The sequence below is a fragment of the Nesoenas mayeri genome, assembly GCF_963082525.1.
Source record: "Nesoenas mayeri genome assembly, chromosome: 13".
NCBI classification, from domain to species: domain Eukaryota; kingdom Metazoa; phylum Chordata; class Aves; order Columbiformes; family Columbidae; genus Nesoenas; species Nesoenas mayeri.
Window position 1 is genome coordinate 19,750,075 of NC_137550.1, and position 25,126 is coordinate 19,775,200.

The window sequence follows — 25,126 nt, forward strand, 5'->3', positions numbered from 1 at the left end:
CGTGCACAGCGGCGTGTGTGCACACTCCTCCTCTCTCCCAATTCCAAGCGGGGCCCCCGGCCGGTTCGAGAGAGCGGCGTTGACAGCGCGAGTCCAACTGGAGCCGTGGTAGCCGAGCGCAGCGTTTAATCAGGTATCGTTGTAGTTGGGTCTACGTGAAATACAGCAGCACAAACGCTTCAGCTTAGAGCCGTACTGAACTGCAAACCGTTACTAGAGCATACCACATGTAATAGGCTGTAGAAGGAAAGCAGAATATTGACTTTAGCGATATTACTACTTTACAGTTATTTTAGTCTTTTTGGATTCAGTAATAATCATTTCAAGTAGAGGGTGCCGGCATTTTTAGGTTTTAATCGAAATGCTGGACGGAACGGCGAGCGGACGCGCCGCTGCAGAAAAGGCCCCTTTTGTATCGCACATTTCCGACCGAAACGCTTCCGCCGGTGGGAGCAGCTGTTGGCCCAATCCACATTTCACTCTCAGTGCCTGAGAGAAAAGTAGTTCCCTGTGCTTCTGACGAAATCTTCGCAGCCTCCTCAGAAGAGCACAGGTATTGTCTTTAAGGAGAAAGAGTGCATTTATGATAAATGTGACGCTATTTGGCTCAAACTGAGCAAGTGTTTTTTGTACTATTATTAACCTAAAAATAAAAAAAAAAAGTTCAAACTGCTTTTGGATGCCCTTCTAACTGAACCCGAATGATCAAATTGTACGTGGAAGAACTCTTTTTAGATACCATTGATAGGACGTTTTAAGCGACTTGCTATCCCAGCGGTAGCAGCTTCACATTCCATTGTTTTCTAGCCCGCTATGAACTGTTTGTGACACTCGTCCTGTTTGTTGTCTGGAGGGGATTTTTTTGAGGACACTGTGCACTACGTATGACTGTTCTTGTTCAATCTGCTGGCGAACACCTACAGACGAGTCTGTCGTCTTTATGGCCAATATTTGGGAAAGCTGGAACTCGCCAATTTTGACCGTGGGTCTTCCCAACAACATGGGGAACATGCCAGAGAAAAGTAGATTTAGCGTATTTTTGCCAAGACTATGGCTACACTTTCTATACACCAGAGCGATGCACTTGTTTGTGGAATGTCGGATGTGATAGTGCTACAGGCTACGTATTTCCAGTAATTAATCACTTTAAGGGTCTTTCTCCTATGGCAGTTGGTGAATAATATTGCGTTAGAGTTCGAGGCATTGTGTTGTATTTCAGATGTGGAAAACCTAAATTATGACATAGTATCGCTTAATACTCTTAAAAGTAGATTTATGGTGCAATCTGAAATTAATCTTTTCAAAATGTAATCTTCATTTTGTACTCTATTTATTTTGATTAAAAGTCCTGGAAAAATGTATGTTTGAATGTATTGTTCTACTTGTAGCAGAACTTTAAGTTAATCATTTATTATATCATAGAAATCTCTCCCTCCACTGTTGGAAAGAGTTTTATACAGATATTAGTCTTTAGTTTGCAGAAGAGTTTACAATCTGTCTTTATTTCTCTTCATAGTCGACTTTTAGCAAATAAGATCCTTCAGCAAATCTCTGTTGCCAAAGGGTTATTTCTTTAACTCTTAGAACGACGTTGGTGGAGGTTGATTTGGCGATGATACTTGTGATCATTTTAAAAGTCCGATTAGGATTGCAGAGGAAATACTAACAAGTCCTGACTCCTCAAACGTGAAAGTTCTTGTGGAGTTGCCACAGAGGACTCACGTTTCGGAATATACCTGCAAAAGCCGACCGCAATACCCATGTTACATCAGCTCTTGTCCATTCCAGAACGATGTACCCGAGTGGCATTAATGTATTAGGTATCTTCAGTTTTCTTGTATCGTAATGTTGAGGTATCTCAAGCTTATGTTAAAGCTGCCATGCATTGTATTACTAAATTGTAACTATCAAATAGATAATATATTTAATACAGCCAATAAATAATACAAATGTATTCAAATTTGACTACCAGGTGGTTGTGTCTTTTTGCAGATTTTAATCTCGTTTGAGAGCAGTCGGTTGCGTGGTATGTAATTTAAGGTGAAGAAGCATGTCCAGCATCGTTATTAAGTGTCATTAAGAGCTGTCTTAAAAAAGTCTTTCTGGAAGAAGAGTTATTTGTGAGAACCTTTGTGCAACACCGTCCTCTTCTTTAGGAAGAAGGCAATGCTTTTGTAGCCCCACAAAATGAGTGTTTCTTACCGCTTTCCTTCCAAGAACCTTACAGATCGTAACCAGCCGGCCTGGCCTTAACCTCTGCTCCATGGCTCTTGCCTTCTGTGGCAAGAAAGTCACCTGAATTAGGTTTTACAGGTCTGTGATTAAAGCGTCTGGTCCTGAAGAACTGAGGCAAATCCCCGCACCGGAGCTTTGTGGACATTCAGGCTGCTGGTGGCGTCCAGGGCTCTGCTCGTGGCTTCCATGTGTTTGTGTGAAATGCGGCTGTGAAAGATGCGTTTATGGAACCCCGAGGCGGAAAAGGAGCGTGTGGCGAGGCTGAAGTGCTGCGGCAGGGCCGGGGCGGCCTTGTCCCCCGACAGAAACCTGGATGGTGGGAAGAGAAATGCGTTCCCAGGTGAGTGTCCAAGCACCAAGCGTCTACACAACAATCCTTATGTGATCAGTTAAAGACTGTAAATGATTTTCGTAAGTGGGTGCCGGAGTTCCCTGACACAAGGCACAATTTCTGAGGAAATGGGCTTGAGACTCCTGACTGTTTGCACCTGATTCTCGTGCTGCCCATCCTGCCGTCATCCTTCTTCCTCCGCCGACACGCTGCACCACATTTAATTTCATTCACGTACCCCCACTCTGCTTTTCTCCTCACCCCGTGAAAAGTGTCTGTGGTTCCCAGGCAGGGAACACCTCGGGTATCCTTTTGATACTGATAACCTTTTGATACTGGAGATGTAATTAGCCCGTTTGGGCCAGTTATCTAACTTTCCATCGCGCCCTGTTTACTTAGGGCATTTCCCACTTGAGCTTCCACCCGCCACATGCCGCTAAGTGAGAAATTTCTCCTGGCAGAACTTTAATGACATTATTAAGATAGGACGGGAAAGCCATTAGTTGGACATCAGTCTCCAAAATGCAGTTTTCCTTGTCTGAAGGATTAGACGAAAGCCAGTATTTTGTAGAGCCAAGCAGCGGGGGATTTAGGCTGGAAAGGTCAGCGCTGAACACAGTGGCCGCGTTGTGCTGACAGATGCCCGCTTGGAGTGTTGGGGAGATTTTTGCTGCCTTTTCCAAGAGGTAGAAGTGGTTGTTTTTCCAAGAGCTTTAGGCACCTAAACATCTCAAACTTCCATTTGCTGCGCCTTAAACACCTCTACAAAAATCTAAGAAGAAATTCCCAATGCTTCACGCTGTGTTGGTGAGTTAAATGCTGCTCCCTGTGCATGGCACAGCCCCGGCTGTCGCCCCCGTTTCACCCAGATCGCTCCAAACTGGGACACAGTTGCTTTTTGATGAATGTCCCCGGTTCGGAGGCGGCAGCCGGAGGAGCCGGCGCTCGGCCTGGCCGTGCTGTGACCCGATTTCCTGTTTTCCAGCACCAAAAGGAACCCCGGTGTCTGAGCAGAGAGGGAGGACGGCTGCGCCGCAGGGCAGCGGGAAATGCAGAAAAGTTGTGAGTCCCAGCAGCTCTCAGTCATGTTGCTCAGCACAGAGAGTCTCTGCTGTACAGCAGCGCTGGTGGGGAAGGGGAGTCACAGTGCAGACAGATCTGAAGGACAGAAAGGGCTTTGCTTGCTTTTGGGGGTTAAATCCAGAGCCCTTCGGCAGTACAAAGTAGCTTGCTTTTTTACTGCATGGGGATTAAGTGGCAGTGACAGCAGACAGCCTGGCAATGCCAAGGTTCAGCCTGATCCACAGCTTGCGCCCAGCCCAGGTTGGAAGAGCCGCCCTCCCCCTCTTCCCTAAAACAAGGGGAAAAAGTGGGTTTTGTTTGTTGTCTAAGGTCAGTGTCTGGAATTCATCCTCTGCTCCCTCCTCGCAGGATGTTTTTGTGTAACCTACTCTGACTCATGAAAGTCAAATGACTTGGCCGACAGCGCTGCGGCGCTCCCCGCCAAAGAGCCGCAGCACAGCCCTGCTGGCCGCCCGACGCTCCAGCGCCAGCACGTGTCGGACGCGCGTTCTCCCGTTTTTGGGTACGTAAATCGACCCGGGCCGAGTGTCCGGCTCTCTGGTGTGAAACTGAAGCAGAGAGAGAGTGTCGCTGCTGCTGGGACATTTTGCGACGCCTCGCAGGCATGAGTCAGCGCGATGGCGGGTGCCTGTGGCTCCTCGCTCGGGGGGGACGTTGGCGTCTCCCCCCGTTTCCGTGGGCTGGTCTGGCAGGGACGTGTCTCCTTCCTCCAGCCCGCGCCCCGTTTGGGCATCGTGGTGGATGACGACACTATTGCAGCTGCTCCTCGTGTGCTGCTCGTTCCCCTGATGGACAAAATCACAAGACAACAATTTGTTTTGCCCCAGAAACGGAGAGAAAGGCTTTTGATGAGACTTGGGTGGAAAGTACATAGAGATCCTTTGGCTGCCGTGAAAACAAACTTATCAAGTCCTGCTGCCAATACTCGTGTTTTTCCTGAGTCCCGGGAATGCTGACGATGTATAAAGTGGCCGTCCAAGCGGTTAATGAAGCGACATGTCCTCGCATGGGCTGTGCCGAACTGCCCCCGTGGGGACAGGGGACAGTGCCCCGAGCCCATCCGGCTTGGGCTGTGCCTTCACGTCTCACTTTGTCTCTGTCTTCATGTCTCACTTTGTCTCCACAGGTGTTTTCACAAATAAGAATTTCAGCATTTCAGAAATGTAGGTTTTGAACGATAACAAGCAGGATCGAAGCCCAGTCCAACCCAGCATCCTGGAGGGGGCCCAGGGGCTCGCTCTGAGGCCTGGGCCTTCCCCTCCCCCCCAAGCAGGGGGACACCGGCGCCACCGTTTGTGGCTGTTAAAGCCCTCGAGGGCTTGTTTGCTTTGGCGCAGGAAGGCGGAGAAACAACAACGTCTGCGCCGCACAAGCTGCTGCCGGGACGCGGCTTCTCCCGCTCCGGCCCCCGCCCGGCGCGGCCAGGCCGCGTCTCCATGGCAACCCCCGTCCTCGGGCTGCCCCCCGCTCACATGACCGGAAGCGGCCTCTCGGAGGAGGCGGAAGCGATGGAGCCGGCGAAGATGGCGTCTCCCAAGAGCGCTCCGAAAGACGCGCAGGTAAGGCGGGCCGGGAGCCGGGAGCCGGGCGGGTCGGGAGCCGGGCGGGCCGGGAGCCGGGGGGGCCGGGAGCCGGGCGGGCCGGGAGCCGGGGGGGCCGGGAGCCGGGGGGGCCGGGAGCTGGGAGCCGGGGGAGCGCGGCCCAGCTGAGCGGTGCCTCTCCGGCCTGCAGGTCATGGCGCAGATCCTGAAGGACATGGGCATCACGGAGTACGAGCCGCGCGTCATCAACCAGATGCTGGAGTTCACCTACAGTGAGCGGGGCCGGGGGCTCTGCCGAGCCTGGGGAGGGAAACGCTGCCCTGGGGCCCTGGGGGGGCCTGTCAGCCTTAATAACTCCTGAGGGAACCGCGCTTTCGGTGACAGGCGGGTGCGACGGGAGGGGAAACTGTCTTTCTGTTAATTATTGGGAACAATTTATCTCCGGAATGGGCTGTGGGGCATTGAACAGGCTGCCCAGGGCAGTGCTGGAGTCACCATCCCTGGAGGGGTTTGCAGGACACAGAGATGGGGTTCTCAGGGACCGGGGTGTGGGGGGTGGTTGGACTCGATCTCAAAGTGCTTTTCCAACCAAACCGATTCTAAAGGTTCTGCTTTTCCAAGGGTACGTGACCACGATACTGGAAGACGCAAAAATTTACTCAAGCCATGCAAAGAAATCCAATGTGGACGCAGACGACGTGAGGCTGGCGATCCAGTGCCGGACGGACCAGTCGTTCACATCCCCCCCGCCCAGAGACGTGAGTAAAACCACCACGATAAACACACATAGCGACGAGACGCGGGTGGGAGTGTAACCCTGTCCCTGCAGTTCCTGTTAGATATCGCGAGGCAGAAGAACCAGACGCCGCTGCCGTTGATCAAACCGTATTCCGGACCCCGGCTGCCGCCTGACAGGTACTGCCTGACGGCCCCGAACTACCGCCTCAAGTCCCTGCAGAAGAAGGTGAGGAAAGAGTCTCGCGGTTTCTGTCGGGAATTCGAGTTTCCCACGTGTCCGAAGGGCAAACGCTGACCTGTGTGTGTCAAGGAGCGTTTGAAACCACGACCATTGTCTGTAGGAATTTGCAGCTGTTCTTATTGCTCTTCCATTTGCAGTGCGACGTGAACCGTTAAACGCATCTGTGAATTTTTTAGTGTTAAGGCAAAATGGTCAAGTTGAATATCAAATTGTAAAAGGCAAAAGTAGAGATACTGAAGGGTATTTTGTACTTAGACCTCAGTTGTTTCTGCTTTAGAGGGAAAAGATTTACCTTGCTTGCTGGAAAATGCTGCTTGTCTTGATGCGTAGGAGTTTATTTTGCCCGTTTTAAAGAAAGAATCTTAAAAATGGAGGTTCTGGATGTTGCTATGGGATGTGCTTGGCTGCCGAGTGTAGAGTGGAGTAATAATTGTTGATTAAAATATTGGATTCTTCCTGGTAGCCACTGTAAAACCTCGATGGCCCCGCGCGCTGTTCGCTGTGTGTTCACACCACAAAATCACTTGAGAACTGCGGTGCTGGCACGTAAACTGTGTGTTGCTGCTCCAAAACGGGCTCTCTGGGGTTTTGCAGGAAGAAGCTTAATTTATTTCGTGTTCAGAACTGTTGATTTCTAGGGGGATGCTGAACAGAATGTTCTCTTTCGCCAGGTCTCCTCCTCTGCGGGCAGAATCACGGTCCCGCGGCTCAGTGTGGGTGCCGTGAGCAGCCGGCCCAGCACCCCCACCTTAGGTAGGAAACGCAGTTCCCCACCTTTATTTCTTGAAGGGAAAAAACACTGAGGAACAATTTAAAACGTTTCAAGCACTGAGGACGTGTTGGGTGTCACCTGAGCTTCGTATTGTTTAACATCTTAGCAAACAGCATCAGGAAAATTAGATTCATTTAAAAAATACTATATCTCGATACATATGTACATTACTGACACCGTATTCTTATTCCCGCATTTGTGATAATTTCAATACTTGAAGAGACAATTCAAGTAACTCACGTAAGGTTGCGGTTTTTGCCTCAGCGCTGCACTGAACTACAAATAGCACTGAATAAAACCCAATTTTAAAAGGTTCACTAAATTTGCAGCTGAGCACGAGCACATTAGTGTGTGTTTGCAGCCTGGAATTGTGCAGGTAAATGTGCCTGAAAACCCGACTGTGTGTCCAGCTCCGTGTGCTCCTCTGCTTTGAAAATAACAAGTTCTGCTCTGAAACCGAATTCGCGCGGGCAAATAGTTTTATTCTTTTTGTAAAGTGTGTTTTGGCAAACGTGTGGATGTTTGACGGCGCGCTGTCGGGTTGCAGGCACGCCGGCCGCGCAGACGGTGTCCGTGTCGGCGAAGGTGGGGACGCCGGTGTCCCTGGCGGGCCAGAGGTTCACGGTGCAGATCCCCTCGTCCCAGGCGGCCATCAAGTCAGGTAAAAACTCCAGCGGGGGAAAAAAACACAGATTCTTGGGGCAAAACCACTTTTTGGGTTTGTTTTTAGCAGAAGGGAAATTAAATTTACAGTAAGAATGTGGCTGTGGAACGTGCCGCTTCGGGCAGGTTTCCCCAGCCAGCATTTGCCTGTTTCTCCGCGTGGCTTTTTCCAGGGTTTAGGGGTTTCTGGCGCAGAATGTTGGGGCATCGTGCTGCTTTATTGCCTGGGACGTTCTCTTTCACTCGAGGAAAATTAATTCTCATTTACTTAAGCTCCTTTTTCTTTTTCACAGCCACACCAACTACTCCAACAGTTCAGAATGTTCTAATTAATCCTTCATTAATTGGACCGAAGAACATTCTTATTACCACAAACATGGTTTCGTCACAGAATCCACCGAACGACTCGAACCCCCTGAAGAGAAAGCACGAAGACGACGACGACTACGACAATTTGTGATGAGACTGTCCCATCCCGTCCCGTCCTCAGCCACCTATTGAGTCTGACGGGTTTTGCCGAGATTTCTTTGTGACGAGCGTGTAAATGCTGTTAATTCACAGCTGGGTGGGAAGAGGAGAAAGCAGCTGATCTGTCCTGTCGTCCATGGTGTCTGTTGCCCCTCGGTCGCTGTGCCAGCAGAACCGTGGCTCTCCTGCCCCGTTCTCCACGCGTGTCCGTGAGTTCTGCCAGTTCTGCCCCGCGCCAAGTAAAAGTGATTTTTAGGAAACGCTGGGTGGTGTGACACAGATTTATTGTGAATAACGCCAAAAGGAGCCCTGGGTGAGCTGGGGCGGGGCTGGGGGACACCAGCCTTTCTTTTTACCCAAATAGCTGTGAGACAGGAGGTAAAATGCCAGCCAGGATTTGTTCTTTATTTCCGAATCGCTGCACGTCCCACTTATCGCTTGGTCAAACTGGTACTTTTATATGCATACGTACATACATGTATGTATATATACACACACACTCTCCACACACACACCTCAGAGAACATTTTTATATATGTGTGTGTGTGTGTGTATATATATATATATCTATATCTATATATATATCTATACACACACACTCTCCACACACACCTCAGAGAACATTTTTTTTTTTTAATATATATATATATATATATATAAAAAATATATATACACACACACTCTCCACACACACACCTCAGAGAACATTTATATATATATATATATATATAAAAATATATATATATAAAAAATATATATACACACACACACTCTCCACACACACCTCAGAGAACATTTTTATATATATATACATATATATATAAAAAAAAAAAAAATATATAAAATATATATATATATACACACACACACTCCCCACACACACCTCAGAGAACATTTATTTATTTTTTTATATATATATATATATGTATGTATATATATATATATATTTAAACAGCTACCCGGCAGAAACTGAGAAGGCTTTTAAACTTGAACTTTGGGATAATATAGGGCAGAAATTAGGGGATAAGGTCAAGCAATGGAGATAAAGAAGCTAATTAGAGTCCCAATGAGAATTACAAGCAATTTATTGCCCATCTTCAAGAGGCCATCAATAAGCAGGTTGAAAACTTAGAAGCTGAGGAAGCACGAGTGTTGAAATTAGCAGTAGAGAATGCTAATGTTTGCTATCAAGGTGTTATCTGCGAGTTTTACAGTACATGTTACATGCTCCTGTGTGTCGCCTCTCTGCAAATCAAGCAGCTTGTCAGGAATGCGAGTTAATTGTTTTACTGGTTGTGTTTAAGTGCGCCGTAAAACCTTCTCCCCACTTCTCCCACTGACGCTGCAAGCGGCCCTGTGCTCCCCCTGCAAGAAAAGCAGCTGCTAGAAGAGCTCAGAGATCCATTTTAATTGTAGAGATCGTACCATGCACGTAATCACGTCCAACTAGAAGTCAGCAAGGTTTTACTACATTTATTAAAGCTACAAAAACTAATTAAAATCACAACAATTATCGACATAGTGCTAGTGAGGGTCTAATGCACCGCCTGAGAACAGCCCCTGGGCTTGTCACTCAAACTCCCTGATGGGCGTGCAGCCCGAGAAGAAGCTGGTGTTGCTGCTCAGCATCCTCTTCTTCCTCTTGCCGAGCGGTACCTGGTTCTCCCGCGCCTCCTCGTCCCTCGTGAGGGCGGCAGCAGCGCTGGGCTTCCTCAGGGACACCTCCTGGTCCGTGATGTCCTTCAGCACCTGGCGGAAAAACACAGGGGAGGATTCTGGAGCCGCCCTGCAGCAGCAGCTCGCGCCCGAGCTCGGGGCAGCGCATACACAGCAAGAATTGCTTCATTTCTTTACTCGACAAAATTCTGAGGACAAATTCGTGAGACAGCGTCTGGAATAGCACGCAGAGGGCACATGTGGGATGAGAGGATTCATTCAGCTGAGGTGAAATTACAGCTGCCAAGTCTGAGCACCCAGTGGCTGAAGAAGGGTCACTCTGGATGTAGACAGACGGCCCCTCCATCACCAGCCTCTGAATGCTGGGAGGTGCAGCAGGAAAGTGTGTGAAACCCACGTGGCAAAGTTTTAGTACGAAAACTTAACAATTCAGCAAACTCAAAGCTTAGATACACAGACTCAAAGCTTAAATACAAGCTGGCTTGACAGCTGTAGTCTGTTTGGAATTTCCTGCCAGCACTCTATCATTTGGGGTCTTTTTTTCCTTAAGATCTGTCCCTAGCCCTAACTAAGGCGTGCGCACATTCAGAACCACTGTTTGTTTATTCCAGCGTCAGGCAGTACCTCCGAGGGTGAGGTGATATTCACAGGCTGAAAGAAGGTCCCTCCTGCAGTCACTTCACTGAGGTCTTCAAGTTTGAAGGAACCTTCTGACTCCCGTGTTTGGTCCTCGCTCAGTAAAGCGTCCTGGGGCAGCAAAGTTTAAAGACATTTCTACAATATGTAACCCCCCCTTCCTTCCCCACCCACCGCTAAAGGAATATCAGGGGTCTCCAAGCCAGCAGCTTGTCAAGTAATTCCTAGTACAGGATGCTGGACACCTTTGTCAGGCAACTGGTTTCATAAAACAGTAATTAAATAATTACTACGGGTGGTCTCTACTTCAAATCTCCAAGAGTGCAGCAGACTCTTCTATCAAGAGTTCTCACTACCATCAGTTGCTCATGAACCTTCCTGATGCTACAATCCCCTCCCTAAATCACCCTTCTGTTCTTAAAACAAAACCAAACAACAAACCCCCTAAAAACTAGTTAAGTTTTTGTGCCATTTAAAGCTAAAGACACAATTTTCATTTACTAAGTGCATAAGGAAGACTTAAATTGTTTGTCTCAGACTCGGGGCTGACAAGTGGGGAAATCTGGGATTTGGGACATTGTACAAATCTCTATATTCCTGGTACTGCAGTGGAAAAGTCTGTACTCAGTTCCCACTGCTCACCACTGAATTCCAGCAACGTTACATGTTTCAGGACGGTGTTGACAAACCACTAACAGCACAAGCGCTGCGCTGTGCAGCCAGCTTTGCTCAAACCGCTGACAGTCTGGCCGTCGGCCCCCCAGCCCCGCTCACCCGCACGCCGGGGTCCCTGTTCCTGCAGGTGAACAAGTCGCAGCTGCAGCTGTCGCTGCAGCCCAACTTCTGCTTCCTGCAGCCGCAGCGCCTGTTCCCACAGTAGCCCTTGCAGGAGCACTAAGGGAAAAACAACAGAAAAAGAGAGTTCTGTGTAGAAAGAGCTTCATGTTTTATAGACTGAGTCTAGATGGCCACAGCTGGCAGCAATTGAAAGGATGGGACCAGCCCTAAGCTGCCAGGGACCTTTCATTGTCTCACTGTCAGTCCTGCATCCCAGGAATAAAAAACCAGATCTTTGCAGCTACAGAGCCAACTCTTGCTTCAGTATTCCTACCAAAGCATCTTCTCTTAGTCCGAGATGAGGTTCTCAGGGCCATGGGGCAGTGCCAGGGCTGGGGGAACGGGTGGACTCGATCTTGAGGGGCTTTTCCAACCCAAGTGATTCTGTGATTCTGAACTCAGTTCTGAACTGAGCCGGAATTTGCACTCAGGTTCTACTGCGCTGCATAAATGAACACAGAAGAACCGCAAACGCTCCTTCCTGCAACACGGCCAAAAAGAACTCCCCAAAACCCAGACCACCCCTAGTACCATCATTCAGGATCTATCAGGTTGGAAAGCTCCAGTGAAAGGAACTAAAGCTTGAGCTTAAAATTCTTAAGCTTTCCTGCGGTAATTGCTGACATTTCCAGTGACTCTGTCATGAAATGTGTCATAATCTACCCCAACAACCAACATAAACAACATATAAAGGCTTTACAGAACAATGGTGGAGATGCTACCGTCTCACAGTTTCTCTACACACACCAGATCCGTAAGGACAAAGGCAAGTGACTCCCAGCGAAGAACAAGCCACAGGTAACCAGATCTTACCCCGATCACGACTTTCTTTGCTCCTTTGCCCGGTTTTACTGGAAGCCACTCGGCATCCTCTGCCTCCTCTCCAGTGTCCGAGTCTGAGAACAGCTCTTCCACGTGCATTTCTGGGCACCTGCCACGCGATTTCGCTGTCGTTTGCCGGCCAGTCTTTGGCTACATGCAGAAATCACAAAGGTTGAGGCCCCAGAAGAACAAACAGCGGGTTTATGTTTTACAAGGGCACTTCAGAGGGCCCCAAACCACGGCCCCATTCCCCTCAGGCAGCCAAGGAGGATGGAGGGTGAGGGGAAAAACAAAAGATCAAGTTGTCAGGGATTAAAAATTCAATTTAAACTGCTAGAGTTTAAAAAAAAGAGTTGACAAAGCCTTGGAAAGTTAATAGATTGGTGTCACAGTCTTGGCAAAATAGTGTCAGATCATTTATTCCTCCCAGCACTAAGATTCATCCCTTTCACAAGGCAGTGATTACAGTTTCTGTGACAGATGCTTTGCTCCATCATTCAGAGACTGGAAGTGCTGCAGAGAAGCCACCTGGGTTCCTGAGGAGGACACAGAGCCAGATGGAAACAAGTTGGGGGTTTTTTTTCCTCTCTTTTTTTTTAAATCCAAAAAGTAACACAAGGTAGTTTCAGCAGTGTTCTGAAAACGGGTATCAGCGGGGCTGTCTGAAGTAGAGACCTGGCCCACTTCAATAAATGGAACAAGATGCCTTATAAAAGGCAACTTAGGAGGAAGAAATCAAGATTATTACTGGCCAAGACTGTCTTTTGGAAAGAACCCAGGTACAATACAAGCAAGAGAAGTGGGATGCAGCACCTTTAATTTGGGTAGAATATAGTCAAAAGAAGAATCTGGGGACTCGGATGACATTTGCTGAGCGTGACGTATCTTCTGTCCACTGGCAACCTGGATAAGCAGCAGTTTCTGTTAAGAGGGACAGAAGTTAGTTTTGCAAATTCATTAACCCAGCTGCCACGAAGCTCTTATGACTTATGTCTGCACAGATCTCTACCTGCTTAAGATTTTCATTCTCCTGCAGAAGCTCTTGGTTCTTCTCACAGATCTCCCGCATTTTCTCCAGCTCTTCCTCCTGTTTACATTTATTTAATGGAAGAAAATACAGAAAAAGATACATGAACCCCCCCAGGCTTATTCCAACTCATATAACAATTATCCCCTGGAACCAAGTGAATTGAGAACAATTTTAGCTACAAATGGAAACACTCTCCATCCTCCTGCACCTTCCTCACTCTAAAGCCACCGCTCCGAGCGACAGGTATCCCCGATGGCCACATCTCCCCCAAAGCCACATCCCAACACTCCACCTGGAACTTGACTCGCTCTTGCAGCTTTTTCTCTTGCTCATTCAGTGAATCTTCCAATTGCTTCTCTGCTGTTTCTTTTTGCTGCAGTTGGCTGAGCAGGTACAGAACCTAAAAGCAAATTAACAGAGCAAACAGGCGTGAATTCCTGGCAGCTCTAAGGCCTTCGCAATTTCAGAAATATTAGTTCTGCCATTTTCAGCGTGATTCTGCCCTGATCTACTTCAAAAGTTATCTGGTGCTCAAGTATGATGTCCTCACTTAAAGCATCACTAAAAGTTATCAAATAAAACAGAAGATAAATGGGGAGATTTCTTGGGTTTTTGTCAGCTGTCCTGCAAGACTTCACCAAACCTCGACCAGCTCACAGCTGGTTTCAGCACAACACTTTGCATTTATCTCTGAGCAGATCTGGGAATCAGAGCCAAGACACAGGAGCTCTCAAGATGTCCATCCCTCCTGTTTTACCTTCTCCTGGTGTTGTTGCTCCTGCAGCAAACACTGATTTTGGAACTCGGCCTCCATCTCCGCCCTGTGGTTTTGCTCTTCAGTCACCATCTTCTGCATGTCCGAGCAGTTGGCTTTGCTCTGCTGAAGGCTGCTCTCCAACTTGCTCACCTGCACTTTGCAGGAGACCAGCTGGAAGACAAGAGCAAGACGAGTGAGTTCCATGTTTCCTGAGTGTTGGGCAGACACACTTCAGTGAAGGCGAAATCAACCTCACCCAGCACAGCAGCATTTTGATTCAATTCATCTCTGCTATCAGCCTGTAAGTCATATCTTTTTATTTCTGGCTAAGCACTTAAAACCTTTGTTTTTTTAGTGATAAAATAGGAAAATTCAGAAGTTACCTCTCCAAGGAGATACTTCAAAGCACATTTAGCCTCTAGAATTGTTGCAATGCTGTCCCAACGCTGTTTCACTCGATCTCCACTGTCAGCATCCAAGAGTTTCTGCTGCAGATCCGCTATCTGGGCACTCCTTTGGAAGAACGTGTGTATTTGAGATTATGACACAGGAGAAAACCTGGGCTAGTGTCTGGGCTGGCACCAGCACATCAGACAAAACAGTTCCAGTTAAAATTTTGAGTGCTCAGGGAAGCAGCTGCAGTGTGCAAGGCTACACCAGGGAGCTTCTCCTCCCCTCCACACTTCCAATTAAAAGTACAGTGTTTCCCTCACACAGAGATGCTCACAAACATTTAAGCACAAAGCAATTTTAGCAACCAAGCAGTGCCCTCACATCCCCACATTTTGAAATAAAAAAGAATCAAACCAGGAGAAACCACATGACCTTACTTCATATTTTTTCACTGTCAGTAATTTATTTGATTGCCACAGAAGAACTGTAGGTAGAGATGGGGAAGAAAACGAAGGCAAGGCCATGCAAATCAGCTTTGTGGTGCTGCCTTACCTGAGCCCCATCTCAGTTTCCAGGCTTTCTATCTGCTTTGATAGGGAAAGGTCCAGCTCTGGTGTCTGCAAATCTGTGATGCAGTAGGTGCGTCTCTGAGGGATTAGAGCAAAGGACAGAAATGAGCAATATGTGAAGAAATGCACGCAGGACTGGGCTTCCAATTACAGACATTTCAGTAAAGAGGAGCCATCCCTCTGTAGCTTAAATTCCATTTTTCCTTCTCGAAAGGATCAAGTCTTTGAGAAGGGCCGCGACCCACCCACATCCATCAGATGTGTTGCATTAATTAACAAGTTACATCAGCAACTCTGTTTTCCTGAGATGCCAGGGGACAGTAACAACATGAGCCCTTTTCTTCCAGAGAGGAACCATCTCCATCCCACCTTCTGAAGGGAAAGGTCAGAGAGGAGGGACCAAGTGACAGTACTTGAACAGCCAGAGCTGTGGGACAGGGAAAATGGTATTTCCCTCTCTTACCCGCAGCTTTGGAGGTGGGTTTTCTCCAGCCTCTTTCTTCTCTTTAAGCTGATGGAGCTCCTGTGCCAAGATCTTTCTGTCCTCCAGCAGGTCTGCAAGGTGCCGTCGAGCCTCTTCAGTGCTAACAAGAACCTCTACTTCATTTGCAAGCCAGCTCTGAACGGAAAAAGAAAGAGGAGTTTACTGCAGTCTCAACTTCAGAACTGCACCTTCTGAAATGCCCTCATAGACAAGTTCAATAATCACGTTGCCTCCTTTAGTAGGTAACTCCATGTTTCTCCCCTCTGCTCTCCAGCCGTCAACCCCAGCAGCACCGAGTTAAAACTCAATTTGCTCATTGGTGGAATATTCGCACAACATGTATCACCTACTTTTACTCGTGCAGCAATTCCTTCCATTCCCCGGTTTTGAGTTTCCTTCCGTTTCTCTGCAGCCTCCCGTTGTTTCTGCAGAGCATCCTTCAGGCGCTTGTTGGCGGCTGCTGCCTGTAAAACATTTCACACAAAAGCTGAACAGTAGTCACTTCACTTCATGTGCAACAGCTGAAACCAGGAGGTAAACACAGTGCAGCCAGACATCGGGACACAGGGAAATTTACCCTTTAGGGAGCAGGTTTAACCAGAATCCCTCAGAGCCTACAAGCCAGAAGCACGGGGTTTTTCTACAGGGAGAAAACCACCTATTTCCAGATCTCTAAACCGCTTTTAAGAAGCTTCTGCATGTCCTATTACAACCTCCAACTGTACTTTGCAGACCTCTAGGAACGGTTTGGGAGTTTCTGGGGGATATCCGCTCCTCACCTCTTCCGTTTTGCGCCGAAGTACATTGGCCTGCTTCTGGAAATCACGTTCCAGCTTGAGGAGCTCGTACTGTCTCTTGCGATCCTGCAGGGAAATAGTTAAGACAAATGGGAAAAAAAATGACAAAACACAATAATACCTATTGCCAGTTTCGGGCTTCTTGGAACAGAATAATTCCATTTGCTGCTCTGCAAGGCAAACGTTTGATGGCACCAGTTTCACTGATCATTACAGGCTTTGAGATAAGAAGGGGCTCCACGCTTCCCATCCAAAAGGTTTAAGGACTCTGAAGGTTGTAAGAGACTGAAAGCCAGAAATTTAAGACTTAGTGTCCCGACGTATTGGGAAGAAAAGCTCCCCCAGAAGAATTTCTGGGAGACCGGGACTCCAGAGGTACAGATGTTTGCTGCCTATTACACTTGAATGCTACAAGACAGCTGGATTTCATGAACAATTCTCACTGTTTACCTGCAGATTCAATATTTCTTTGAAAGTTTCAATACCTCCCATTCTGCAGCCAAATCCTACAATTTGAAATACTTACAAATATTAATATATTTGCCTTCTGCTTTAGAGCTGAATCGTGATGTCTGTGTTGACAGCTTTAAGACTGCCAGACACAAGCGGGCGAGTCAATTTACAACAACTGCTGAAAGGTGGCAGCCAGATGAACTCATGTTATCTTCAAAGCATTGCCCAGATGTTTTTCAGACGCTCGCAAGTTAAACAAAGCCTTGCAGCAAAGGCTTTCATGGTGTGTTTCACTCTTTGGAGGGAGGTGCAGGTTGGGGGCTCACCCGTTCTTTCAGCTGGATCACTTCCTTGTCCTTCTGCTGTTTCCACTGCCTGAATTTCTCAGCATCTTCTTTCATTTGACGCATCAGCTGAACTCTCTGGTTTTTCATTTCCTGAAAATTGGAACAGAATTGTCCAGTACTTGCAAGGCCCAGCTGAAGGGCCTCGGACAGATTATACACAAGTATGTTATTTGGGAGTGTAAGAAGGGGTAGCCCAGGCCAGTGAGAATGGTATGTCGGGTCGGAAAACCGCCCCCGTACGTATGATGTGCAAATGTCCTTGGGGCCTGGTCTATGAACGAGTGGGAACATAACTGAAACAAACATAACATGAGTGTGGTGTGTTTTTAATAACAGTTATTAAAAAAACATCTTATGCAACATTCCTGTCCAGACCCGTATCTGCAAATCCTATAACCTGCCAATGGCTAACAAAGGCCTCAGCCTGGCTGAGCGCTCTGCTCTGCCCGGCTCTGCGCTCGGTCCTGAACAAGACCTGTGTGTGTGAGCACGCTGGCTGCGTCCTGCTGCGTGTCATTTCTAATCGCCGCAGAACGCCTTCTGCCTGGAAGCTGCTTTGCCTGCACTGGAGCAAGCCTGAGAACCACAGGCTGGGGTTACTTACCCGGATCTCCTGGTGCAGTTTGGAGACGGTGCGTTCTGTAGATTCCTTCAGCTTCAAGAGCTTTGATTGATCATTCAGCTTTTTCTTCAGCTCACTAATTTGTGCTTCCAGCTCCTGAAGTCTTTTCCGACGCCGTTCACTCAGTCTGCAAAGAAACCAAACACCCACCTAATTACCATTATTCTCAAACAAGTGCTCTCCAACTTTAGAGACACCTTATGGGAAATGAAGCGGTTGTGTATTCTTACCTTTCCCTCCGATTAAAGCCATCATGCAATTCATACAACTCACATGGCATGTTAAAGAGATGCATTTGCATCAAAATAAGAGCTTTTACAAATACTTCAAGTACATGCAAGACAATGAATTTTTGCAGGTGCATTAACACAGTTTCCAGTGCTATCAGCACCTTTTTGCACACTCTTACTTGGCTTGGTTGATGTCCTTCTTTGCCATGTGCAGAGCAGAGAGCAGCTCCTCCTTTTCTTTTTGCAAGTTGCTGACCTCCAACTCCAGATCCTTGATATTAGTCTAGAAACGACAAGAGGAGTAAGCCTCCAAATAAAAACCCTGAAATTCCATCCCAAGGCAAAGCTTCTGAACCCTTCCGAACCCTTCCCTCCTCAGCAAGGAGCGGCTGCGTTAATCAGGGAAAATAAACCAAACACGTCCTTACCAGAACTATTTCAGAAGAGTTTACCTGGTACTGGGACTGAATGGGCTCCAGCTGATTATCGTTCTGTGCCATTTTTTTGGCCAGCGCCTCTTTCAGAGTCAGAGCTTTATTCAGTTCAAGCAGCTCTTTGGACATCTGTGCTTGACGGAGAGCGTGTTGAGTGGTGAAGTCATCCGAGGTTCTCGTGGTGTCCTGGCCCATTTCTGCATCCTGGAGGAGACACAGCGATGAGCAGGAGAGGCCGCTCAAAATCTCTTGCACTCCACGAGCACAGTTTTTGCAGAACACTTCCAATACGTTTTTTATATCAAAAGTTAGATATTCAGAAATGAGAACAGGCTATTGATCCTGAACACATTGAACAACTAAGAGTGTAAAAAGGCAGCACACAGAAAAGGGACACATGCTATTTACCAAAGATTTGGATTAGAAAACTAGCAAAGGATGCAAATAAAAGAGTGATGGGGGGATAAAACATGCTCTGCACAGCCGGACTCCCCTGACTTACAGCTGCAGCATCCTGTGGAGAGTTTCCCATCTCTGCAGCAGCTTCCACTGTAGCAGCATTTTCACTCTATATAGGACAAAGAGAAAAAAAATTTGGCAGAAAGTGGAAAATGAAGTAGCTGGACAAGGCTTGCTTTCTAGTTGTCCCTGAACTCCAGCACTGGCAGCCACCTCCTCACAAAAGTGAGGAGTCTGGGAACAGGGGAAACGTCTAACAAGTGAGAACAGAGAAGTTCCTCAATTAGACAAAGATTTGGCACCTTCTATGGAACGATTTCAGGTCTCTGCAATTTCAGTCGCTCATTAAAACTAATAAGTTTCTAACTCGAATCCCAGCTTTTGGACTGTAAATCCATGCTCATCTCCCACTATCAGATTATTTTATGGAGACTCCTCCTTTTGTCCCACCATGTGCAGCCACTCAAGCACAAGTGGCCTTTCTGCAGCATTAAAAGCCCAGCAGGGCAGCTGGTTTTGAAGTCATGTAATGCGTGTAATTCCTGGGCTCCTTAAGCAAAGCTTCTGCAAAGCTTCAGCAGATTGGCAGAAGAACCCTGGGTTTCCACAGTAAACTCACCTGGCACACACTCTTCTCTCTCTGGATTCACTCTTACCTGCAACTGGGCCAACACTTGTTGCAGATTGCGAATCACCTCAACATTCTCTTTTAGTTCCTCATCTTCCACAGTCTCCACCAGCTTCTGCAGATCCAGCTTGCACCTGCAACGCAGACACAGGGATGAGTCTCTGAGTGTTAGATGGCACATTTGTGTCACACGTGCCAATAAGGAACAACTTTCCCCACTGCACATACAAACGAGCTCTGGATGAACAAACACAAATTGACTGCATCCAGTTTATTCCGACGAAAACATTTAATGCTGAAAGACATCTCCTCAGCATGAGTGGGGCGTGGAAAGAGACTTACACAGCATGCTGCTGAAGTTGTTCTAGCTTGGCATTCATCTTCTCATTTTCTTGTTCTGTCTAAGAGAAGTCAGAAATACACTGAATTGTAGGAAAAGCGACACAAGAAGTCACAAAACAGCTAGCTTACTTTAGTGGAAGATATGTTGTCACTCTGGCAAATCAGTGCACTGAAAAGAACTCGCATGATCATCCTCAGCAGGTTGTTTAGACTAAACACTTTTTCACAGCAATGAATGAAAACAAAGCAGAGTGGGGTGAGAAAGAAAGAAGAGAGCAAGCACTTATGCAAGTGTTGGTATTGAAAATGCTAAAGCCACAGAAGAGCTGCAAGATTCAGGCCTACTTTTCCCCATTGGAATCACCAGATCTACAGGCTCCAAGAGGCTCTGGAGGACTTTCGGTTCTGACTAATAGCTGGAGATTTGAAATAAATGTGAAAGGAACATTAAAGATAGAGATTCCTAACACACCATTAGTACAGGAACTCCTATGGCTAATCTTCAGCTAAAAGGGGGAAGCCATGCAACTGAAAGCTCTTCCTGAGTACCTGACCCTTACCAGAATGATCCTCTCCAGCATCTGTGCTGTCTGTCCAGCAGCATCGCTCAGCCCTTGGCTCAGCTTTTGATTCTCTTCCATTAGCGACTGGTTCTTCTCCATCAGGGACTGGAGGTTCTCTGAAGGCGCCATACTACTGAAATATTAAGAACCAGTTTGCTTGCAAACGTGACTTCACTAGAGGTTTGTAACAGCACTGAAATTACCTTCAACTTTCCTAAATAACTTACAATAGATATAGGTTGCAGCAGATGAACAGAACTAACTGGAGGAAGCCTAATCTGAATTCAAAAAGTTAAGTAATGTAGCATAGCAAAAGTAGACATTTGCAAGAGAAGAAAACACCCTTTTTTGAAACAATAATGCTGTTTAAGCAGTGGCAAGTCTGTAAACTGCATGTACTTGGGTTTTGAAACATCCTCAGAAGACAAAACCTACAGAATCCAACTCTTCTCCCCATTTTGTGCTTTTAAGAACAATGGTGCCCTATATTTAGGGGTGGGGGAGAGGAAAAATAGAGGGATGGATAGGTCTGAGAAACAGATAGTTAGGAGACATTGCCTAGTTCCCCTCATGTTTCCTACAACAGATTTTTGCATGGAATTTCAGTAAGCATGACAAAAAAGAAGAACAAAAAGAGAAAAACTGTCTAGATGCTATTAGAAAGCAACTAGTTTGTTCTACCCTCACTCTCCAGCACTGTCTGGAGCAAGGAGATCTAGAGCCTGTGCTGGTGTGTGACAGCCACCAGATCATTGAGAATTAATCTACAAATCTTACTTGATGGACACGGGGAGGGTCCCTCCGTGGGCCTGCAGCAGTAACACCTGTAGCTGTTGAACCTAGAAAGACAAACAATTGCTACTTGTAAATCTCTCCCATGTGCTAACTGGAACACTATTAAAATCCTTAATATCCACAACTGTTCTTTAGCATTACCTGGGGAAAGGAACCGCATTGCTACAGTATTTCATGTAATTCACTCCTAAAAAAACCCAAGGGCTCCCTGAGAAATGCTCAGATCAGAGGATGCGAAGCCAGCACACACAGCTGAAAGGAGCTGAAGGGCAGGTCTCTCGCTTTGCTGACCCAATGCTCTGCTATTACCTCTCACATGAGAGAAACTCCTTGCTTGCTTCCTAAGCTACTTGAACAGAGGACAGATCTGCTCCTCTCCCCTGAAGAAAGCACCCAGTACCTGCTGCTTCAGATGATGCAGCTCAGCCGCCTGCGGATCAAGGTTGACAATTGGTTTATTTTTTATTTTTCTTGCTCTGTCAGCATAACGTAAGGTGTTCAGGGTTTCTTCTAGATTGGAATCTGCTGGGCTCACACAGGCAATCATGAGAGTGTGGCTGTTACCACCCAGAGAATCTGAGAAGGAAAACACAGCACTTTGAGAGAGCAAGAACAACCAGAAAAATATCATCACTGAGGTAACAAAAACCACGTGAGTGTGTATCCACGCTACAGGTAGAAAACATCTCGCTGTAGATACAGAAAGTGGATGACAATGAACACACAACAGCTACCTGTAGTTGTGTGGCATTGTCACCTACTTTGTCCTCCGCCCCAGTCAGTATTTAAGAGCTTTTTTTTGAAAGCCAAAGTTCCAAAGTTACATCTCAGCCCTAAGCACCGATGATTTCACTTCAGAATCCCCAGTAATCTTGTTGTCCTCTTGAGTAACATCTGCAATTACTGTAATTTCTGTGCACAATTTCTGGCATAGTTCTTTCTGATTTCCCACACTATAGCAACTCAAGACCTCCGTGAATATCCAGACATCCAAATTCACAGTCTTCAAATTTAAAGAATTATTGGCTAGGAACCTGTTTGTTCAGACCATCAAGCTGCATGGAATTTTAGCCTTTGGTTGTACACCAACGCATATTGGCTACATAAAAAACTTTTGATCAGAAAAAGAAAGGGCTCCACATCCAGCTCTGCATAAGACAGTTCCTTTTTATTAAATGTTTTCAGATATGGAAAATACTGAAGATCCTAACTTTTTGTACTGAGCTATTTAACTACCAAAAAATCCCAGTAAATTGCATTACTACAGCTATACCCACACTACAGGCTAATTTAAATTAAACGTATTCCAGGACTACCACAACTATGGAAAATTAAGTACCACAAAGACTAGATACTCAGACTAAGAAAACAACACAAATATGACGCGCACAGTGAAGGCACAGACAGCTTGAGCTTCATTCTGGTTGTGACAACCTCCAGCAAGCAGCTATAATCATGGCATAATAACAGACCTCTGCTTCCAGACTTCTCATATTCCTTCTCCCTCCCTCAAAAAAAGCACTGAATTTGTCTAATTTCCTCCCATCACCTAGGAACTGCAAAAGAGCAGGACCCATCAGTGAGCCTCACTGCATCTGTAACCTAAAAATGAAGAGTAAAGGAAAGGTCTCACTGCAGTGAGAAGAGGAACTGAAGCAGTAGAAACAGTAGAAGTAATCCCTTTGTCAACACTTTTAACTGCAGTTGTATGGCTGTTGGTTTTTTTGGTGCTTTGTTAATTAAAGCACATCTGTAGATTTAGGCTTGATCACCACCTGTCTCTTACCTTGCAGCAGTCTTGTTAGCTTTGAGTCTCTGTAGGGGACAAAGCCTCCCTTTTTGTTTTCATCACCAAGAGCGCTAATTACGTTCCCCAGGCAGAGAAGCCCTCTGTTTATGTTGATGCCTGCATGCAAACAGATGACAGTGAGCAGGAACTGGTCATTTTATGTCCTTTTTACAAAAATTTAAGGCTAAAGAAAGCGCATTATAAAGGTTAAAGAACTGCTTTGTTTTTCCTGACAAGGACTCAATTTATTAACTCAAAAATGGTAAGAAACCCAAGCTATGCCAGCCCTTTTCCTACAGACCTTCTTTTAGTCGGTCTCCCTCAGCCTTGGTCTTCTTTTGTCTCTCAGAGCCAGCAAGATCAACCAAATGTAACTTACAGCGAAAACTGGTGTTCCTGTGGTAGAAATAGTTTATTTTACTCTCTCTTGAGTAAACATGCAGTTAGGGAAGGAGCAGTCCAGTGGTTACCTGGCTGAAAGATGTATTTCTTACCAGAGACAGCCAAAGAAATTAACTGCCTCAAGAGCAGGAGTTGATCCAAGACCAGGAGAGAATGACAGGACTATGAAATTTTGAGTAAGTCTGATTCCCAACAGCTGTGTGATCACACTTACTTGTCATTTTTCTTTTTCTGGTCGATGCAAATGGTGAAGATGGCATGGGAGCGAGAGGACTGGGAGTTCATCGCTGTGGCGGCCACTGTTCTGGAGTTGTTCCCTTGCTCCAGGCAGGACACAGTATCTTGGACATGGGTGACATTTCTTTCTGTTAGCCCTACAATCTGCAGCCAGGAAGAAAGCAGCATTTATCCTCTCCTTCCCCGGTGAGCAGCACAAGATTACACTAAACAAAACTATTAACAGATCATAGGTACAGGCGTCTCACACATCCACGCCGTGCGTACCACAGTGGACAATCCACCCCACAAACTGGAACCGTGTGAAAGCAGCACAGCTGATGGATACAAAACAGGTAGAAAAAGCAAGAAGCAGCACGATGATTTCCTGTACTACAGTATAAACACACATCTGTACAAAACCACCAAGAACCTGAGCACTCCAACAGTTTCCCCTCGGATCCCTTTGTTGCACACTACATCTGCCAAAAGACAAGGCTTGCAACAGAGTTTGAAATCCGGTGGGGACCTAAAGTACAACATTCTGATATTCACCTAAATCAGCCTTCAAAAATAGTCAGACTAGGACTTCCAAGTGGCTTTGTCATGAATGTCTGACCCTATTGGTGTTGCTTTTTGAACAAACTTAAGGATCACCAATAACTTTAGGACCATCAGTAGTTTCATTTATATAAAGCAGTGTGCAAGAAGGGAGACACTCGTGTGACAACCTTGAAGTGCTCCCCCCATCCCAATTCAAACAAAGAATGATGTTATGCCTTAAACACCGAGTTTTTGACACTTTGGGCAGAAAAGATAGATGCCTGTGGAGGCAGACACATCTTTCCTTGCCCAAGGTTTCGTGAAATGCACATAGATTTTTAAGAGAGGCAATTAAGTGTTGCTGTGAAGGCCTCATGGCCTAAGTGGGATGATGGAGATGAATTGGACAACCAACTACCAGAAGAAACCACAAACCAACAGCTAAGCCCTGACAGGCAAAACAACTCACTTCTGGTCAGTACTAGGAACTTTCTCTTAGTTCAAAGACCCCAGACACATTTCCAGAAGAGTCTTCCTAATTAACATGATGAGTGAACAGAGGGAGGAGATGAACCATCCTCTCCTATCTCACATGTAAATGAACTGGGTTATAAAACGACCTCATATGCGACATGAGGTGGTGGCATGTACCAAAATCTTCAGCGTGTCCCCCCCTTCCAGAGGATGGCACAACCTATGGAGCAGTGATATATTTCTCTCTCTGACACCTTAGTCTAACATATCTACTTCATTTTTCTTCTCTCTCTCTCTTTCCTCCTTGACCATTGTAAGTTCAATTTTGCCAAGTCACTAATTGCTGTAATTTGTGTTTGTAATTTGTATTCCACCAAGAGCTTTTATTAAATTCATAATTGGATCAGACCTCTGGAGTGACTGTCTGTCATTCACTTTGCATTACCGCACAGAAATACCCAGAGTTAACTCGCACCTGATCTCACTTGGTGAGACAAGGCACGCGTCACATTCACAGTTAACTCATCCTTCATCCCACCTGGTGGGACGGGACAGTTTTTTGATACCAGGCCGGGGGTTTTCTGTGAGAAGTGGTTTTAGACGTCTCCAAAGCAGACAGAAGCCTGGCTGATAACGGAGAACTGGCCTGTGCCGTGTTCTCCGGCAGTGGGTCATGGCATCCCAGGTTAAGCCAGACCTAGACAGCTCCCCATTGTTGAGTTTACTAAAAGATTATAAGGCTTGCCCAACTCCTG

General features: G+C 46.5%; 2 protein-coding genes across 2 annotated transcripts in view; one reads left to right on the forward strand and one right to left on the reverse strand.

The window, feature by feature from the left end:
- Nucleotides 1–5,137: 5,137 nt before the first annotated feature.
- TAF9B (TATA-box binding protein associated factor 9b) lies at nt 5,138–8,582 on the forward strand. Its single transcript, XM_080352916.1, has 7 exons — nt 5,138–5,208; nt 5,381–5,462; nt 5,812–5,948; nt 6,020–6,154; nt 6,841–6,922; nt 7,489–7,602; nt 7,898–8,582. The coding sequence occupies exons 1-7, from the start codon at nt 5,158–5,160 to the stop codon at nt 8,062–8,064; spliced, it is 768 nt and encodes a 255-aa protein (XP_080209042.1). The 5' UTR covers nt 5,138–5,157; the 3' UTR covers nt 8,065–8,582.
- Nucleotides 8,583–9,542: 960 nt separating this feature from the next.
- Nucleotides 9,543–25,126, reverse strand: part of KIF4A (kinesin family member 4A) — a gene marked incomplete at its 5' end in the record, with an annotated part of 19,495 nt that continues 3,911 nt past the window's right edge. Inside the window, 26 exons of the mRNA XM_080352381.1 lie at nt 9,543–9,821; nt 10,374–10,496; nt 11,160–11,279; nt 12,036–12,194; nt 12,858–12,965; nt 13,054–13,131; nt 13,367–13,474; nt 13,832–14,002; nt 14,215–14,344; nt 14,777–14,871; nt 15,257–15,412; nt 15,628–15,741; nt 16,057–16,140; nt 16,854–16,964; nt 17,479–17,623; nt 17,906–18,009; nt 18,179–18,364; nt 18,663–18,728; nt 19,276–19,381; nt 19,590–19,648; nt 20,150–20,285; nt 20,930–20,991; nt 21,348–21,523; nt 22,734–22,853; nt 23,038–23,132; nt 23,353–23,519. Coding sequence (XP_080208507.1) covers nt 9,642–9,821; nt 10,374–10,496; nt 11,160–11,279; nt 12,036–12,194; nt 12,858–12,965; nt 13,054–13,131; nt 13,367–13,474; nt 13,832–14,002; nt 14,215–14,344; nt 14,777–14,871; nt 15,257–15,412; nt 15,628–15,741; nt 16,057–16,140; nt 16,854–16,964; nt 17,479–17,623; nt 17,906–18,009; nt 18,179–18,364; nt 18,663–18,728; nt 19,276–19,381; nt 19,590–19,648; nt 20,150–20,285; nt 20,930–20,991; nt 21,348–21,523; nt 22,734–22,853; nt 23,038–23,132; nt 23,353–23,519 — 3,159 coding nt within the window. The 3' untranslated portion in view covers nt 9,543–9,641. The remainder of the gene's footprint in view (nt 9,822–10,373; nt 10,497–11,159; nt 11,280–12,035; nt 12,195–12,857; nt 12,966–13,053; nt 13,132–13,366; nt 13,475–13,831; nt 14,003–14,214; nt 14,345–14,776; nt 14,872–15,256; nt 15,413–15,627; nt 15,742–16,056; nt 16,141–16,853; nt 16,965–17,478; nt 17,624–17,905; nt 18,010–18,178; nt 18,365–18,662; nt 18,729–19,275; nt 19,382–19,589; nt 19,649–20,149; nt 20,286–20,929; nt 20,992–21,347; nt 21,524–22,733; nt 22,854–23,037; nt 23,133–23,352; nt 23,520–25,126) is intronic.

Bases quoted from the DNA above. Each gene is read 5' to 3' on its own strand.
- TAF9B (XM_080352916.1), top strand. From the start codon at position 5,158: ATGGAGCCGGCGAAGATGGCGTCTCCCAAGAGCGCTCCGAAAGACGCG. The intron at 5,209-5,380 runs GTAAGGCGGGCC...TCCGGCCTGCAG, and splicing joins GCGCTCCGAAAGACGCGCAG to GTCATGGCGCAGATCCTGAA. The intron at 5,949-6,019 runs GTGAGTAAAACC...CTGTCCCTGCAG, and splicing joins CATCCCCCCCGCCCAGAGAC to TTCCTGTTAGATATCGCGAG.